General features: G+C 34.3%; 3 protein-coding genes across 4 annotated transcripts; 2 read left to right on the top strand and 1 right to left on the bottom strand.

The window, feature by feature from the left end:
- Window positions 1-7,840: 7,840 nt before the first annotated feature.
- Window positions 7,841-9,041, top strand: LOC110795440 (14-3-3-like protein GF14 omicron). Its single transcript, XM_022000448.2, has one exon. The coding sequence runs from the start codon at window positions 8,122-8,124 to the stop codon at window positions 8,872-8,874; it is 753 nt and encodes a 250-aa protein (XP_021856140.1). The 5' UTR covers window positions 7,841-8,121; the 3' UTR covers window positions 8,875-9,041.
- Window positions 9,042-12,979: 3,938 nt separating this feature from the next.
- On the top strand, window positions 12,980-15,369 carry LOC110795441 (protein LYK5). 2 transcript variants are annotated; one of them, XM_022000450.2, is made up of 2 exons: window positions 12,996-13,677; window positions 13,774-15,369. In XM_022000450.2, exons 1-2 carry the CDS (start codon window positions 13,129-13,131, stop codon window positions 15,178-15,180), a joined length of 1,956 nt encoding a protein of 651 aa, XP_021856142.2. In that variant the 5' UTR covers window positions 12,996-13,128; the 3' UTR covers window positions 15,181-15,369. The 2 variants fall into 2 exon arrangements, with proteins under 2 accessions (XP_021856141.2, XP_021856142.2); XM_022000449.2 differs by having other exon boundaries at window positions 12,980-15,369.
- On the bottom strand, window positions 15,266-15,990 carry LOC130462567 (uncharacterized). The gene is made up of 2 exons (XM_056831078.1): window positions 15,634-15,990; window positions 15,266-15,534 (listed from the first exon to the last, which is right to left on the bottom strand). Exons 1-2 carry the CDS (start codon window positions 15,742-15,744, stop codon window positions 15,403-15,405), a joined length of 243 nt encoding a protein of 80 aa, XP_056687056.1. The 5' UTR covers window positions 15,745-15,990; the 3' UTR covers window positions 15,266-15,402.
- Window positions 15,991-17,530: the final 1,540 nt, after the last annotated feature.

Raw genomic sequence — 17,530 nt, 5'->3', positions numbered from 1 at the left:
GAGAGAAAATAATAAAGAAATAAGGTAAGAGGGAGTAGTGATAATGATAGGGTGATAAAGGAGGTGAGAGAGTGGGTATATGGGGAAGGGAAAAGAATTAAATAATAGGGGTTGGGAAATTTAGGTGGGAATATGGGTAGAATCTTTAGGTATTTTGGTAATTAGATAGAAATGTAAGGGTATTTTAGGATAAAATGTATGTCCAAAATAGAAACGGATACAACAAAAGGGAACGCTTAAAATGGAAACAGATACAACATTTAGGAACGGAGGGAGTAGCTAATTGGGCAATTGATTTTAACAACTCATTTATTGCGAACAAAATTGTACTGCAATTTTGGCCATTTTGGTATGTCAAAAAAAATAAAAAAAAAATTTGCCATTCTGTACAAAAATCTGTGTAATTAATTGAAAAACTCTAGTTTTCAATATGAAATTCTTCGTTGTATTAAAACATGGCGAAGAGGATGAAGGTTAAATATATTGGTCTCCATGGAAATGGTGCGTTTCAAGTAGAAGAAGAGAGGTACATTAATGCTTGTCAAGAAAGGATGCAAAGTTTAGTGGGCTACCATGTCAAAGAGGAATGTCCCACATTTCCTGAACCGTCGCACCAGTAAGTTCCGTTGAACTGGTTGTGTGACAAGATCGCATAGTGGTCTGGGAGTTGCCCACTTGTGATCCCAAAAGAGTGTCCTAGCTCCATTCCCTGCAACAACTCTCATACCTTCGCAAAGGATTCTTGCATTATCTGTGATGCCTTTCCAAACATTGGAACAACCTAACTTTGGCTCGAACATATCTATGTCGCAGCGACCCTTGCAATATTTGGCTCGGAGAACACTAGACCAGAGTGAGTTTGGTTCAGTTAGTAACCTCCAGCCAAGTTTTGTTAAGAATGCGGAGTTAACTTGTCGCGCTGATCGCACCCCAATACCTCCCTGCTGCTTAGGGAGTTGTAACACCTCCCATGACAGAAGGTGGACCTTCTTCACATCCTCACTCCCTCCCCAGATAAAAAGCCTTACTCTTTTTTCCATATCATCACAGATGGTTCGTAGAAGTTTAGCTGTTTGCATAGAGTAGAACCCAAGTGTTGCTACTGTCCAGTTTGCTAGAGTAATTTGTCCAGCCAAAGACAAGTATTTTGTCTTCCATCCAGCTAACTTGCGGTCTATTTTTTCGCATAAATGAATGAAGGTTTTCTTTGTTACTCTTCTCGTCAAGGTCGGCATACCCAAGTACATTACGAGGTCATCAGTTGCCTCCATACCCAGAGTATTGCAAATGTCAGCTTGAGTTGAATTTCCCACATTTTTTGAGAAGTAAACACGGGATTTTGAGTGGCTAATTTTTTGGCCTGATGCATCACAAAAACGGCCCAAGCATTGATTTATTACTGATGCCTGCTCGTGGCTTGCTTCAGCAAAAAAAATTATGTCGTCTGCAAATAATAAATTTGAGAGTAATAGGCCATCTCGGCTTGCTCGAATAGGCTTCCATTTTTTTCTCAATGATAGCCTCCTCAATGGTTTGGTAGAGACGCTCCATACACATGATAAACAAGTACGGGGATAAGGGGTCTCCTTGTCATATACCTCGTGAGGGATGAAGCTTTCTGTGGGCTCGTCGTTCCATAACGCCTTGAGTGAGGAAGTAGTTATGCAACTCATTATAACATTTACCAGAAGAGTAGGCAGATTCATTTGGAGTAGAGTATCATGGATAAAGGCCCATCTTAGGCGGTCGATCATAAGCCTTTTCGAAGTCTATTTTGATGGCCATAAGTCCTTTGTTTCCCTGCTTTCTTTTCATGGTGTGAATAACTTCCTGGACAATGACAATATTGTCTGTAATTTGTCGCCCCGGGACAAAACTTCATTGAGTGTTTGAAATAAGCAGGGCCAGGATCCCGGTTTTATGCGATTAACCAAGACTTTTGTAATAATTTTGTAAGCAACATTACATAAGCCTATATGTAGTTGTCGTTAAGTAAGATGATTCCATAAATATATGTAGGATTCTTTCCTAATTCTTAGGTTTTATATATCTACTTTCTTTTTCGTCAAAAAGGAAAAAGTGTGTTGTTTGTAAAAAGAATTGAGGTCAATTTTTTCCACAAAAAAATTCAGATATAAATTAAACCAGATATAAAATAAGTTTAATAAAACATCAGATATAATTTTTCATTCTAAATAAAACAAATTAGATACTCCGTATAATTTTCTAGTTTAATCAAAGAAACATTATTAATTTTTCAATTAAAAGGAAAAAATCATATACGGAGTATAATTTTTCAGTTAACTTTTAAAAAAGTGTAATCCCCCGTAAATCTATAAAGTTATTAATATATTTTAACGTTTAATTAATTATATTTAAATGAAATTTATGAATTTTAGTAATAAATATATATATTGAATGTATATTTATTTTATTTAAATGCATTTCAAATATTTTTAACGATTTATGAAATCAAAAAATAATTTTAGAATTTTATGTCGAAAAGAACTTGAATTACGAAAACACGATTGAATTTGGAAAATAATCCTAAGCGGTGTTGAATTCAAATGCTAAACTAAATCCTATTCCTAGCCCAATTGGGTGAAGCCCAAAATAATAAACCCAAAACTCTCTCCTTTCCTCTCCTTCAATTTTACGTAAAAACAAAAACAACAAACTCTCTCTCCTTCAACAATCCATGTGAACCAACAAACACCCAAACCCAGACCCGGCCCTGGGGGTTGAATTGAGGGGCGGTCGCCCAGGGCCCCCGAGGACAAAGGGCCCAAAATATACAACTGTGTTATACGTTAAATAGATTATAAACACAAATATTAATCATAGAATGCTAGTGGCTAGTTGGTCGAATCATATTAAAAGTCTTCCAAACAACAGGGGTACGGAACCCAATAGCTGAAAATTTGTTAACATTTTTTGGACGTTTTGATTTTCTCTGTTTATTTTGATATTAATCCTCTTCTTCTTTAAATGGACTTATTTTTATGGGTTCTATAAACGAAATATTTATGTGCAAATTTTATAAAATATTGTGTCATTAAAAAATACGTAGTACGTGTAAATTTTTAAACATTGTGTCATTAATAAATACGTAAAATATGGCATTGTATATTCATATGTGTTGTTAAATATGGTTCAAATATTTAAAGAAGAAATAAATATACTCGAAATGCCATATGTAATATGTACATACGGTGGATATTTTAAGACCTCGCACCATATATAAGGGCCCCCTCAAGACCCCTTATCGTGATTCGCCCTGGGCCCCTAAAATGTCAGGACCGGCCCTGCCCAAACCCTCTTTGTTGCGCCGCCGCCACCAGCCACCTGCAACCACCACCGGCATCGCCGTCCGGTAAGCTTCCCCTCCCTTCTCACCTTCTTTCTCTCTCTTTCGTGTTATTTCTTTCCTCCTCACAGACTTTCTGTTTTGCGAAGCACCACCAGCCACCATCACCTTGTCGCGCAACCACCGGTGGCTCCACTGACCTCTGCTGACTGTGTCTGCTGCTGCACCGCCCAACCTCGGTCGGTCTCCCTCCTTTCTCCTCCACGCACGCAAGCATCCTCCCCTTTCTTCTTTTCTTGCTTCACCATCAGCACAACCACCACCGTCGCTGCCACCTGACAGTCGTGCCGCACCGCACTCCTGCACCCGCGCTGCACCGCCGTGGCCTCCGCCGTTCCCTGCCCAGCCGGCGCCCTTTCTCTTCACTCTCTTCTTGATTTGGTTATTTCTTAAACTCTAAGTAAATTAAATGTTTTAATTAAATGTTATTAATTTAATTTATGTTTTGATTGAATTAAATTTATGATTTTTGTGATTTATTTATGAATTTCAGATTTTAATATTGCATAATTGAATTATTAATTTTCATATTTCATAATTTGATTGAAATAAGAGTTTGAATTATTTAAGGCATGAATTTCAAGGCTTTAATAGTTTTAAACCATGGTAGAACAATTAGGAATTACTAAAACTATTATTTTTATACTCTAAGCATTATAATTTGGTTTTGGTAAAGCTTTAAACGACTTTATATTGCCGGAAATTTAAAGTATGATGTTTTGAAGAGTTTTCAACGAATTTCAATTCTTAATATAATTATTGTTATGCTTGGAGGTTAATTAGTTAAGTTTCGATATTGGAGAATGTTCTAAATACGTTTGGGATGTGTTTAGAGTACGTTAGTGTTGCTGTAAATTGTTAGAAATTGATTGGGGAATTTTATTGGCTGTTTTTAGGCGGAGAATTCTTTGTAGGCGACTTTTAAATTCATTAAAGTGGTATTGCAGTTTGTTTACACAAGGTACGTACATACCCGTGTGCTTGGAATGTGTGCTATTTGTTGAAACCATGTTGAAATTGTTGATGAACTTGGTTATGTTGAGATTGTTGATGAACTTGGTTATGTTGATATTGTTGATGAACTTGGTCAGGTTGAAATTGCATGTTTAATACTGTTGGATGGACATATTGAACCTATATTGCATTATGAGAATTATAACATGTTAGTATAGATGATTGATGCAAACATGTTGGTTGGGAACACTAGATTATTCTATATATGTTGGTTTGGATCGATCGATCGTTGTTCCCTTTTTAGCTTTTCACTACTTTATGAGGGTTGTGGACCTTGTTTAGTAAGTTGAAACCTTATATCCATATACAGGGGTTGATCATGGTTAAAGGAAAGGTTGGATTAATTGGAATGAGTCTTGATTGATGCGTTTATGATCACTTACTTAATTCCAAGATAAAAGCAGTTGTGAACAAATGTGGATTGTATGCCTTATGTGATTGTTGAGTCATAACAGAGTCTCAATTTGTAAATCATGTAAAGTGAAACTGAGTAGCAATAGCTTTAGACTGTGCACGTCTAAAGTGACAGACAAACAGGAGTTGGGGTTCATGGTGGTAGCCCATGGCCTTTTCTGGGACCGGATTGATCACCGTGTTCTATTTTTATTCAAACGTTCCTCGATATCGCAGGTCACTGAGGTTACGGAGTCGCGCCCGTACCTCGTCTTCCTTAGTGAAGATTTCTGGATGGACAACTCGGTCCATTGTCTATTTCAACCAAAATAATATTACCTAGTCTAGTCAAGTATGGTCGTCAAATTATCATGTTTTTTCAGCCCTTATTTATGTTCATTAGTATCATGTTAGGGTTGTTCGTTTAATAGTATCATGTTAGGATTATTATTGTTTTAGTATGTAGTACTCAGCTTTGCTGATTACGTGCTTTGTTTGTGTGTGTTGATCATGGCTATGCCTTATTGATCCTGTGATGACCCATCTTTGGTGAGCAGTCTCTAAGGATCAATAAGCGTTGCCCATCTACAGGTTTGAAGATGATGCATCATTGGGATCGGGATTAGAGAGCTTGTAATTAGATTTGTTTTGTTAAGTGATTTGGTTTTGTTAATTTGGATTTGAAATTGTCGTACTATTCGTATTTCCTTATTTCCGTTAATTGGTTTTGGGACTTAATATGTAATCGATTATTTATAAACCTAAAAGTTAGTTTCTGTTTTCCGCTGCAAAATTCTGAATAAGTCGTTACGTTTTTACACGGGCGATATTACTTTGATAATTCTCTATAGTTATATTTATAAAAGGTTATTTTAGAAAAAGGGAATTGTCGGGGTGTTACAAAAAGTCATTAAAAAATATCAGATATAGTGTTTTCAGTTTAATTATTTAATAAAACAAAATAATTAATATTCCGCTTTAGTTTTGTCTTTCCGTCACGAATCAATTGAGTTTTTCAAACAACGTTAATGGAAGTTTGAAAAAAAAAATGATATCTAATCGTATTATGCTAATGTAATTTATAAGATTTTATAGTGTACATTGATTTTAGAATGCATTAACTCAAAAGTGCATTTAAATTTTTGTATAATGATAGACGAATTATATTGATACTTATTGTGAATCATTTATATACCTTAATGTTTTTTTTGATTCTTATGAGGCAAAGGCAGTAAAAAAAAAAAGAACAGAAAAGACAACAAACAGAACGAACAAACTACATAGGGACTAATCGAGGAGTAGTAACTCCCATAGCATCCTCCCTAATTATTCTACTTAGTTCTACATGTGCTGAAGATAAAATTTGTAGTCTAATGCGTTGAGTGACTCCTTGGTTTGCAAGTCAGTCCGCCGCTCGATTGCCTTCTCGATAAATATGTACGATCTTCACCATCCAAGAGGGGCATTCAATCAACTTCATACTATGTTCGAACAAATTAGTACATTCTCTGAAATGACGATTCAACAAAAGGGACTTGAATACCTTCATTTTATTTCTCATTAACTTTTACATTATTTGAATACCTTAATACCTTCACTTACCCACTTGTATTTTTATTTTAATAAAATTAACTCACCCTCTTTAAACTTTGTGCTGGTCAAGTGCACCATTTATTATATATGGATGGAGTATGTTATTTTTTTCTAATCATATAAAGAACACGTTACTATAATCCCTTCATCCCAAACTTAGGCAGATTTACTAATGTTTAGTTGGTTATGATATTAATGATCATGTTTTAGTTAGGCTTTAATGTTTCTTCGAGAATAATGTAGCCGATGGATAGAATGTGACCGAGAAAGAAGACGATGGATTGATGGTTGAGGAAGAAAACAATATATGAATGAAACATATGAATAATTTTAATTTCTTTTAAAAGATGATGGACAATTTTATTTATTTTGAAGATGATGATAGGATGGACATTCTTTTTGCAGGAAAATAATCGAAGAAGAAGATGATAATTACACATTTTATAGGGACTTGATATCTATACTAATATATTAAAAAGCGTTGTGAATAATATCGATGCGTCACGTAGTACTATCCTCCTTACATCACGCCATCCACTCACCTAGTGTTATGTCACATGTCATGGACATCTAAAAATTAATACAACGAGGTTCGAACACCAAACCTCAAGCATGGATGGTAACTCTCATTACCATCTTAACCAACCATTAATTTTGGTTTATTTCTTCACATTAATTTATAAATAAATGTTAACATGAAGTCTAAAACAACTAAATTTTGATGTGACTTTATTTTCTATGACTATTTTGCAATAAAAATAATATTTAAAGCATTAGGACAACCATGAAGAAAGATGTCATGAGTCTCATAAACATTAACTACATAAATGTCATGCCTTTATCTAATTTGGTATTTTCCACTATAAAACAAATTATACAAACTGTAATTAAGATGATTTAATTGAAAATATATTTGGCATGATAAATGATACAGTGTGTTTGTATATTTAACGAATTTAATGAATGATTTTCACTTCATGGAATACATGTATTTTGGTCAAATTATATTGAGCTCAAGAAGAATCTAGAATTAACTATTCGATCAATGTAGCAAACGGGGCATCGCCCGAGCCACACTAGTTTAATATTAAAAGTTGACGCACACATTAAATATAAATAAGTTATTTTTTAATTGTAGGCAAACAAGTCTTATAAAGATAAATTAAGTGAACGGTCTAAATTTAATGGAAATCAATCGACGGTCCAAATTTAATTCAAGAATTTAGTCGTTGTTGGTCGACGACCTTTACAAATTTTAAAGTTTAGTACATGCGGACATGCGGTAGTTACGAGTTTCATATTTTCATATTTTAGGTACGATTACTGAAGATAAGGATATTTTGTTTTGTATTTTTTTTAATCAAGCGGTAAAGGGTAGTTTTGACCTTTTAAATTTTTCCAAGAGAATTTTTTTTCTGCATTTAGAAATTATGTTAACCAGAAATAGAATCCACTAAAAAAAAAAAGTTCCCTAATCCTAATAAAACTACTCTCACAATATGGAAATTTGGGAAACTACAAAACCATATTCTACTCAATTTCGATTACTCTGGCAATAATATGGAAATTCGGGAAACTACAAAACCATATTCTACTCAATTTCGAATTCTTAATCTTCAACTATATATTTAAATTCTGATCTTGTATCTGATCACTTCCCAACTATTCTTGAAAACAAAGTTCCTTCAAAATTCCAAAACCCCTCCAAAACCCTAACTCTGTCATCTCTTTCTCGATCTCTGCTCTCTGCTCTCATGGCTACTCTCAATGATCGTTACTTCACCGTGTACCTCGCTAAGGCCGCCCTATCTGCCAATCGCTACCCCGATATGGCTGAAGCAATGAAGAAATTGGCTAAATTCGACATGGAATTCACAGATGAAGAGCGTAATTTTCTCTCTACAGCGTACAAGAATGTCATCGGACCTAAGAGAGAATCTCGGAGAACCTTCTGTGATCTGGAGAAGGAGGAAAAAGACCAGACGAACTTAATGCGTATTCGAGATTATCGCCTTAAAATCGAATCGGAGATTACTGATCACTGTAACGATGCAATTAAGATGATTGATGATCACCTTCTTCCTTTTGCTTCAACCACTGAATCTTCCGTCTTTTACTTAAACATGAAAGCCGATAATTATCGGTACCTAGCAGAAATCAAATCTGGTGATGAGAGGGACGAAGCTGCTGATCAATCCTTGAAAGCTTATGAGGAAGGAATGGCCATAGCAGTGGCTAATTTGTCGGTTGGTCATCCGGCACGCTTGGGTTTAGCATTGAATTTGTCTGTCTTTTACTATGATATTATGAATTCTTGTAAAAGGGCGTGTACTTTTGCTAAGGAAACTTATGATGAGGCTACATTGGAGTTGATTAAAAAAAGGGATTACCCTAAAGAGTGTAGTATCATCATGCAGTGTTTAAGGGATAACGTTGCATTCTGGGCTCTGGAACAGGAGAATCTTCGAAACCGAAACCGAAACCGAAACCGAAACCGACTTTGCTGATCTTCATCTTCTAAGCTTCATTCAATTTAATCTTATTTTTATTGTTAGATTAATTAGATCGATACTACTCTCGTTCATCATTGTCTGCATATCCGTACTATATGTTGAGTACGGTTATCGACATTTCGGATATATATATATGATATTATATTATTATGTTGGTATAAGTTGTGTAATTCTATGGCGCATTTGATTTTATTGTATAACTTAATTAAACTTTGTTTATATTAGGATAATGCTAGTATACGAACTCCATATTAATTCCATGTTGTAACACCTTCTCATTATTTTTTAGATATTAAAACCAAACCAATGTGAAATGTTTAGATTTCTTTTGGCAAAATTTGTCAAATACAACCCAATAAAATTCTCTATTTGCCAATTACAAACTCAAATTTCTATTTTTGCCAATTATAACCTTAAACTTATACGGAGTACATCTATTTTAAATTACAACCAGAAATTATTTTCCGGCAAAAATCACCGAAAGATGATGTCATAATGTTATTAAAAAAAATAGTTACATTTTTTCTTAAAAAAATAATTAAATCGATAAATAAGAATTAAAAAAAAAGTTAATCGATTTTTTTTATTTTTTACAGATATTATGTATTTCATAATTTTTTTTAATACGTTATGACATTATTTTCCAGTGATTTTTGTCGGAAAACGGTTTCGGGTTGTAATTTAAAATAGATGTACAAATTTAAGGTTGTAATCAGTGGCGGATCCCGAGTCAGGGGTGGCACAAAAGCTATACGAATAATTGTTATTCCGTATATAAAAATACATTATAATAATTTTTTGTATAAAATAAAACAAGTGGGTAACTCACAGGATTTTTTTTTTTATGGTGTTAAATTCGTATAGTTGATTCTAGACATCACAAAGTTCAAATAGATTGAGAACCTTTTTGTAAATAATGTATTACTAAAAATGAAACTTTTTCAAAAATAATGTAAAAAAATGAAGTAACTATTGTGATAGAATATCCCGTAGTAGTTAAAGGAAAGTATTTATTCTTATCGAATTGGATTTTTTGAAGAAAAAAAATATAGTCCAAAAAATATAGTTGCTACTCCGTAGTATATAAAAAGACAATATAATAATTTTTGTATAAAACTAAAAAAGTGGGTACACTTAGATTGTTTTATGATGTTAAATTCGTATAAGTTGATTCTAGATAACACAAAGTTCAAATTGATTGAGAACTTTTTCTTTTTTTTGTAAATGTATCACTAAAAGTCTATAAAATTATGTACAAAAAAGAAGATGATTAATGTGATAGAATACTCCGTAGTAGGTAAAGGAAATTATTTATTGTTATTGAAGTAGACTTTTTGTAGAAGAAAGAAAATATAGCCTAATTAAAGAGGTGAAAGAAAGAAGTGCTTTAATGTAAAAAAAAATTACAATTGATGTTTATTGATAGTAGAAAATCATTGACCAATAGGAAGAAAGAAAACTAGTTGAAAAGAACCCAAAAAATGACAAATAAGTTAAGAAGGAAAAAAAATACGCAAAGGATGGCCCAACGTAGGTATCGAACCCGGGACCATAGAGGCACTGAAGCTTAATTCATCATTCTCTGCTGACCACTTTGACAAATTACGGTATTGATCCTTTTATATATGCGGTATTCAAGGTTGTCACATATCAATTTTCAGTTTTTTTTTTTTTCGTGGGTGGCACGTGCCCCTCCTGGCCCTTAGCTGGGTCCGCCAATGGTTGTAATTGACAAAATTAGAAATTTGAGGTTGTAATTGGCAAATAGAGAACTTTATTAGATTGTATTTGGCAAATTTACCTTTCTTTTGACGGAATACGCTTTTCCAAAAATGTATTATTGTAAAAAAATTAATTATGTTTTTTAATTTATTTTCTATATATTTTTCAGCTGATCTAACTCTTAAAACAAAGTGAAAAAATAAACATTCTCTTACCTAACAAACACAATAACAAGTGGGGGGGGGGGGGTGTAACATACAAAATTCACTAGCGTAGCCACTTCAATTTGAAGAAAGTGTCATGACTTTTATTGCGTACGTCCTAGTTTCCACAAAGAAATATTGAAGGAGTCAAGTCAAAAAGGCAAGTGCCAAATACACATTTGGTTATCTCCTCTTTGAATCATATATGCGTCTCTGCCTAGAATGCTGCAACAAATAGTCAATTGTCAAATACTGATAAACGTCTTTTAAGCCGTGGTTCATAGTTTCATACCAATAAACCATATTCTTATTAGCCCAACCAAAAAGTCTTGGCGTTGTGGTTAAATTTAAAGGTTTGTGTACAATAAATCTTATTAGAACATATTTAGCGAATACCAACAGTTTTGAATTCAAACTAATAAAATACACGAAGTAATATTTTAGTTTTTCTCTCTTATCAACAACAATAACATTTGAGCATATTTTACAAACATCAAAATTTTACAAGTATGCATCACTTTTCCACCATCTATTTTGCAATTATTAAATAAAAAAATTGGTTTTCATTTGCCACATGTCAAGCACTCCTTGACTCAACATGGTTTTCTTTTTGTTGTTCATGAATACAAATTGTTGCATGGTTTCTCTCTACCTATTTTATATATTTTTTTTATCCATTATCTCTATTTTCTATTTGTAATTTGCTTGTCTCTTATGACTCATTCGCACCCAACAAAATATCGACAACTTTTTTTGTAAGAATGTCTTACCGAAAAGACCACTCCGATTGTTTAACTAATTGGTTTTACTGTCATTAACGGGTTCCATTGGTTAACTAATTAATTTCATTGTTTAACTAATTGTTTCATTTCTTAACTAATTGATTTCATTAATTAACTAATTAATTCCACTGCTTAACTTATACGAAGTATGACACCAAAGTAATCTTTTATATAAGACAATATAAAAGTTCGTAACAATTGGAGTTGGGGTTGCTCTTATTACCCAGGCCCATACGCATTTTATTACTTTTGGGTTTGCAAGACAGAGTCAAGTCAATGCACAATAACGCGTCACACCCCCCCTCTATTATTTCTGCCTACCCCATAATTTATTCCATACCACATTATAATTGCTGTTTCATTATTATAAACTGGTTAATGTTGACAACATAATACTATACTCCTAATTTATATATTTTATTTTTGCATTACGAAACTCATGATTCCAATAATCATGATTAAATTCAGACTTTCCTTATAATTTATATACTCGTATCTTGTTAAATTGTGTTATTTATTTATGTATTACTTGAAATTGTAGTTTGTGAATTTTTTTAGGTAAGAAGAATTTTACTTAACAAATACATATCTCTTGCGCCACTGCTTAGCATTCTGCAGCGAATGAGGCTCGACCTTATAATCTCCAAGTAACAAGATGAGTTCCCCACTAAATCTACCAACTTCGTGAATTGTAATAGCAAACCCCGCTAGAAATATTTGGAATCCTCACCCCTCTTCACTCCTATCCAGAAGACACTTTGTATACTAAACTGGATCGAGTAGATTCATTTGAGATTTAGAATCATTATCGTGACCTCCAAAAAAAAGCATGCACTTGTAGTAATTAATCTAATCATAAAAATTAATGCCAAATAATAAATCTTCAGTTGTATTTTATTATTCATTATTTTGAGAAAGAAGGATCGGGCTTATATAAAATATTTATTCAACCATGAATATATTTCATACATAAAACCAACAAGTCCATGGTTCATGTAAAAACCTGGGATATTATCAGGGCCTAAAAATTACTTAGTACTCCGATATTAAATCAAATCAAGCTCCACCAAAGTCATAAGACCTTGAGAGATTTTTATTCTTCAATTTCATCTTCAATGTCTTTTTCTACTTCTCTTAATAATTATAGGTATAATGAATTGATTCCTTCCATTATACGAAGTATCCAATAATTTTCAAATCAATAATTAGACTTTATTCAACTATAGCATAACATTTTTCATACAATAAACCTTAAAATTTTGACTTTTAATTATACCTTTTGAATTTAATTAACTAGCATAAAGTATTTGAGCATCATTTGCATAATTGAGTTTCCAGAGTACTAACTCCGTATAAATTGGGACAACAAGAGATATGATTAAAAATCACACATGTAGTCGTTTTTCAACAATGCTTGTAAAAGACAAAAAGGACCCCGCACACCAATAAATACCATTATTACTTTATTAGCAACTAGCAATATCCCCAATCTTTCAGCTCAACTCAACACCCAAATTCTGAAATTCTGAAGTTCCTCAACCATGAAGAAATCTCCATTAGTTTTGCTGCTAATCATATTCACAACTCTACAATTGCAGATATGGAAATCGAATTCGCAACAAACATATGTCAACAACAACCAGTTAGACTGTAACAACAACTCCAACAACACATATGGTTTCCAATGCAATGGAAACAGGTCATGCACATCCTATGTCACTTTCCGGTCACTACCGCCTAACAATACGCCCCCGAACATCGCCTTCCTCCTTAACTCCAGCGCCTCCGCCATCGGCCAGCTCAACAACATCTCAGAGTTGGACCCTATCCCTGAAGGAAGGATGATCATTGTCCCTGTACCCTGCTCCTGCAGCAGGACAAGAAGCCGCAACACTAGTTATTACCAACATAATGGGCGTTACAGGCTGCAGAACATGGGTGAAACCTATTTCTCAATGGCAAATAACACTTATCAGGGGTTAACCACATGCCAAGCTATGATAGCTCAGAACAATTTCAACATCACCAACCTCCAAATTGGGGATGAGCTTTTGGTGCCTCTCAGATGTGCCTGCCCTACTGATCGGCAGGTGAGTCGATACAGGTCTCAGTATCTGCTATCCTACATTGTTACCTGGGGTGATACTATCTCTCACATTGCTGATATGTTTGGGGCTGATGTACAGACTGTTTTGGACGCTAATGAGCTCAGAGTTGATGATGTTATCTTTCCTTTTACACCGATTTTAGTGCCTCTAACATCTGCTCCTACTCATATAAACCTTCCCTTGGTTCCACCTGTTCTGCCTCCTCAATCTGATTCTCCTCCTGTTAGTCCTGATAATGGTGGTGGTGGTACTTCTTCCAACAACGGGGTGTTTATAGGAATTGGGATTGGAGCTGGGGTTTTGGTGCTTGGTCTTGGTTCGTTCCTAGTTTGGTTATTCCTAATCCGTCCTTCAAAGAAGAAGCCGCTTCCTATATTTAAGATCGCGGAGAAAGGTGAGAAAGTTTCTGAATCATCATCCTTTTTTACACCCACGCCTGTATCTTATACCACTAGTCACATCAGCACAAGATCATCGTCTGTTGATTTGGATGGGTTGAGGCTTGCGATTGGGTCATTGACGGTTTACAAATTCAAGGAAATAGAGAAAGCAACCGGGAATTTTAGTGAGGGAAATAGGATTAAGGGCTCAATGTATAGAGGCGAATTCAACGGTGATGAAGCTGCAGTCAAGATCTTGAAAGGTAATGTTCCTAATGATGAGATCAATATTTTGAAGTATATCAACCACTCCAACATAACTCGGTTGTCTGGGTATTGCACACATGAGGGAAATACTTACTTGGTATTTGAGTATGCTGAGAATGGTTCACTAGACAACTGGATTTTTCACCAAAAGAAGCTCCAATCTGAAGATAACGATTTGCTCTCCCCGCCTGTTCTTAGTTGGAAACAAAGGGTCCAAATAGCCTGTAACATAGCTGATTCCCTGAACTACTTGCATAGCTATATTCACCCTCCTTACATCCACAAGAATCTCAAGAGTAGCAATGTACTCTTAGACAACCACTTCCGTGCAAAGATCACAAATTTCGGGCTAGCAAGAACTTTCCAAGACGAAAGTGAAAACGGGGAATTACACTTAACCAAACACGTGGTTGGAACTCACGGTTACTTAGCCCCCGAGTACATAGAAAACGGGGCAGTGACAACCAAACTAGACGTGTTTGCTTTCGGGGTTGTACTTCTTGAGCTCATGTCAGGAAAACCAGCAGTAAAACCATCAGGAACTAACAAGGGAGGTGCAGATGATATGTTGTTTATGGTAATACGAAAAGTGTTCGAGGGGGAAAATGTGAGGGAGAAACTAATGGAATTCATAGATTCTAATCTAGGAAGGGAGTACCCCTTGGATTTGGCATACACAATGGCTCAATTAGGCAACAGATGTGTCGACCGAGACATGAATTCTAGACCATCTATGTCCGAGGTTTCAATGACACTCTCAAAGATATTCTCATTGTCTTTGGATTGGGATCCATCAGACGAACTTGCAAATTCATCTTCCTTAAGCCACACAAGATAATCTACTACTACATTCAACATTTGCTATCATCATTGTACAATGCAATTCAAATCAATACTAGTTATAGTTGATATACTCGCAAATGTATTGCCAACTTTCAGAATTACTTAGCATAGAGAAAAATCTCATGTATTACTTGCTTGAATCATTTGATAATAATGATAATCATACAATTTTTATCCAAATAAACAGATTCAACATAAAGAAAACTTGCAAACTGCTTCAAAGCTCATGTTGTTCATTACCATTTTGTTGATCATCAGAAAAATAAACAGTATTGTCAGCTTCAAATTCGGTTGTCTCTCTCCTCATTTTCTCCTCTTCGTACTTCTTCAACCTCTCTTCCCATTTCGCCTGCAATCCCAAATCAAAACCCCCCAAAATTAATTCAAAATCAACAAAATAATCAATCACATTCGAAGAAAAGGAGAGAATCAAAAGAAGAGGATGAACCTTGTAGCTGATTTCAGCACGATGCATAACGTAAAACCCTAATAGGCCGCCAGAAATGGTGCCGACGATGATACGAAGGTATGCCCATCTCTGTGAACGCACTACTTTCATCGTATTGGGTGTTCCGAGTTCGTGTGAGTCTATGGTTTTTACTAACAGCGACCAAATTTGCTGAAGAATTTTCAGATTCCGATGGCCGGAGAGAGTTTTCCGGCGATGAAACTTGAAGTGGCGGTGGCACTTCGGTTTCCTCGTTTTCCGTTTTGTTTGGGTTGACGGCCTGGCGGGTGACTTTTCGTCACACACTCGGATGTTTTGTTGACTGTGGTAAAATTCAGGCCAAGACCTCGGCCTTTTTTTTATTTTACTTTGGCCCAATATGTATTTGCTCACCACACTTGCATACTTTTTCTGTTCTTAAATAATCAATACAATACATTTTTAATTTTACAATATTAACCTACTCTTCTAATTATTTTTTGCAATTTATGTGTAAAGAAAATAAATAGTCATCTAAAATTTGGTTAGTTTCTTCTAAATATAATGTATTTAGTTTTAAGATATCAATTTTTTTTCCTTCATAATTTTTATATATCGAAAATTAAAGATATAAATGTTAAAATTGTGCATTGAAAACGTGAAATCCTATAGGGATATTTTTTTTAAGGGCGGAGGAATCGTAACGATTTATATGACTCTATGCATGTGATGAATCGTAGTTCTTCCTTATTTAAATTTAAAGCTGGTCTAATGCGTTAAAAATGTACTTGGTATATGTAACAAGGGGCCATAAAATTGAAAGATTTTTTATACAACATGATTTTAACGGCATACTTCTTTGTGTTTATTTACTTGATACATTTTGATTGGTCACACTTGTCAATGCACAAATTTAACCACCAATATGTTTATATCTACAATACTAGGTCATCCGTCCCTAAATACTTGCAACTGTTTGACTGACATACTTGCCAAAACACTAGTTTGACAGTCATAATATACAATTATATACTAGTAAAAGCTATAAAAATTTGATAGTTGAAAAAATATGCAATTAGATTTTAGGCTAATCCAACAACATAGTACACAATAACAATTGATTTTATGTGTTACGTAGTACTCCGCAGTAATATATTACTAGTGCAAAATCAAACAATTGCAAGTATTTGGAAATGTACGGAGTAGCTTTTAGCACGTGCGACACACAATTTATACTTATTTAATCAAATTTAAATAATAGCGTTAAAATAAAATTTGAAGGGGTAATGAACTAACCAAGTCGTCTTGTATTGATGAATGGAGAAGGTAATAATGTTTAAGCTGAGGGTTTTATTTTATTAAAATATTTAGGGAGGTTTGTACGGAAAAAAAACAAAGAGTTTTTAAGGTGGTGATAAATGGCATACAAATTTTTATTGTTAGCCATAACGCTTGGAGTCTTGAAGAATTTCTTATAAACTATATCCATGCAAATTTTTCATATATGGATATACAAATTTTTATTGTTTAAGCCATACAAATTTTTACCGAGTATTGTTTAAGTGTTATCCGAATAATATGTCACCCGCTTCCTCCATCACCCACATTTTAATTCGGGACATCCACTTAATAATTGTGCGTGGTTCGAATAAACAAATATCCATGCAATATCGACATTACTACGGAGTATATCTTAAATTACGCGCAAATTTTTAGACACATGACACGTTCCTAATAGAAATGAGAACCATCACCGACCATGTTAAAACAAAATGAACAAAGTAAAGTTAGTTACATGCACATTGCACAAAACCTAATAGTTTTTACCAACAACGTTGACAATTTGGGCAATATTTAGGACCAAAAGTTAACCTTTCAACCCCTTAGACTAAAACAAGTCACTTGATAGGAAAACAAG

This window comes from Spinacia oleracea, chromosome 6, assembly GCF_020520425.1.
Source record: "Spinacia oleracea cultivar Varoflay chromosome 6, BTI_SOV_V1, whole genome shotgun sequence".
Lineage (NCBI taxonomy): Eukaryota > Viridiplantae > Streptophyta > Magnoliopsida > Caryophyllales > Amaranthaceae > Spinacia > Spinacia oleracea.
Note: the sequence above shows the minus strand (reverse complement) of the source record. Positions and strands in the feature narration are given on the sequence as shown.

Bases quoted from the DNA above. Each gene is read 5' to 3' on its own strand.
- LOC130462567 (XM_056831078.1), bottom strand. From the start codon at position 15,744: ATGAAAGTAGTGCGTTCACAGAGATGGGCATACCTTCGTATCATCGTC. The intron at 15,535-15,633 runs GTTCATCCTCTT...TTGGGATTGCAG, and splicing joins GTGCTGAAATCAGCTACAAG to GCGAAATGGGAAGAGAGGTT.
- LOC110795441 (XM_022000449.2), top strand. From the start codon at position 13,129: ATGAAGAAATCTCCATTAGTTTTGCTGCTAATCATATTCACAACTCTA.
- LOC110795440 (XM_022000448.2), top strand. From the start codon at position 8,122: ATGGCTACTCTCAATGATCGTTACTTCACCGTGTACCTCGCTAAGGCC.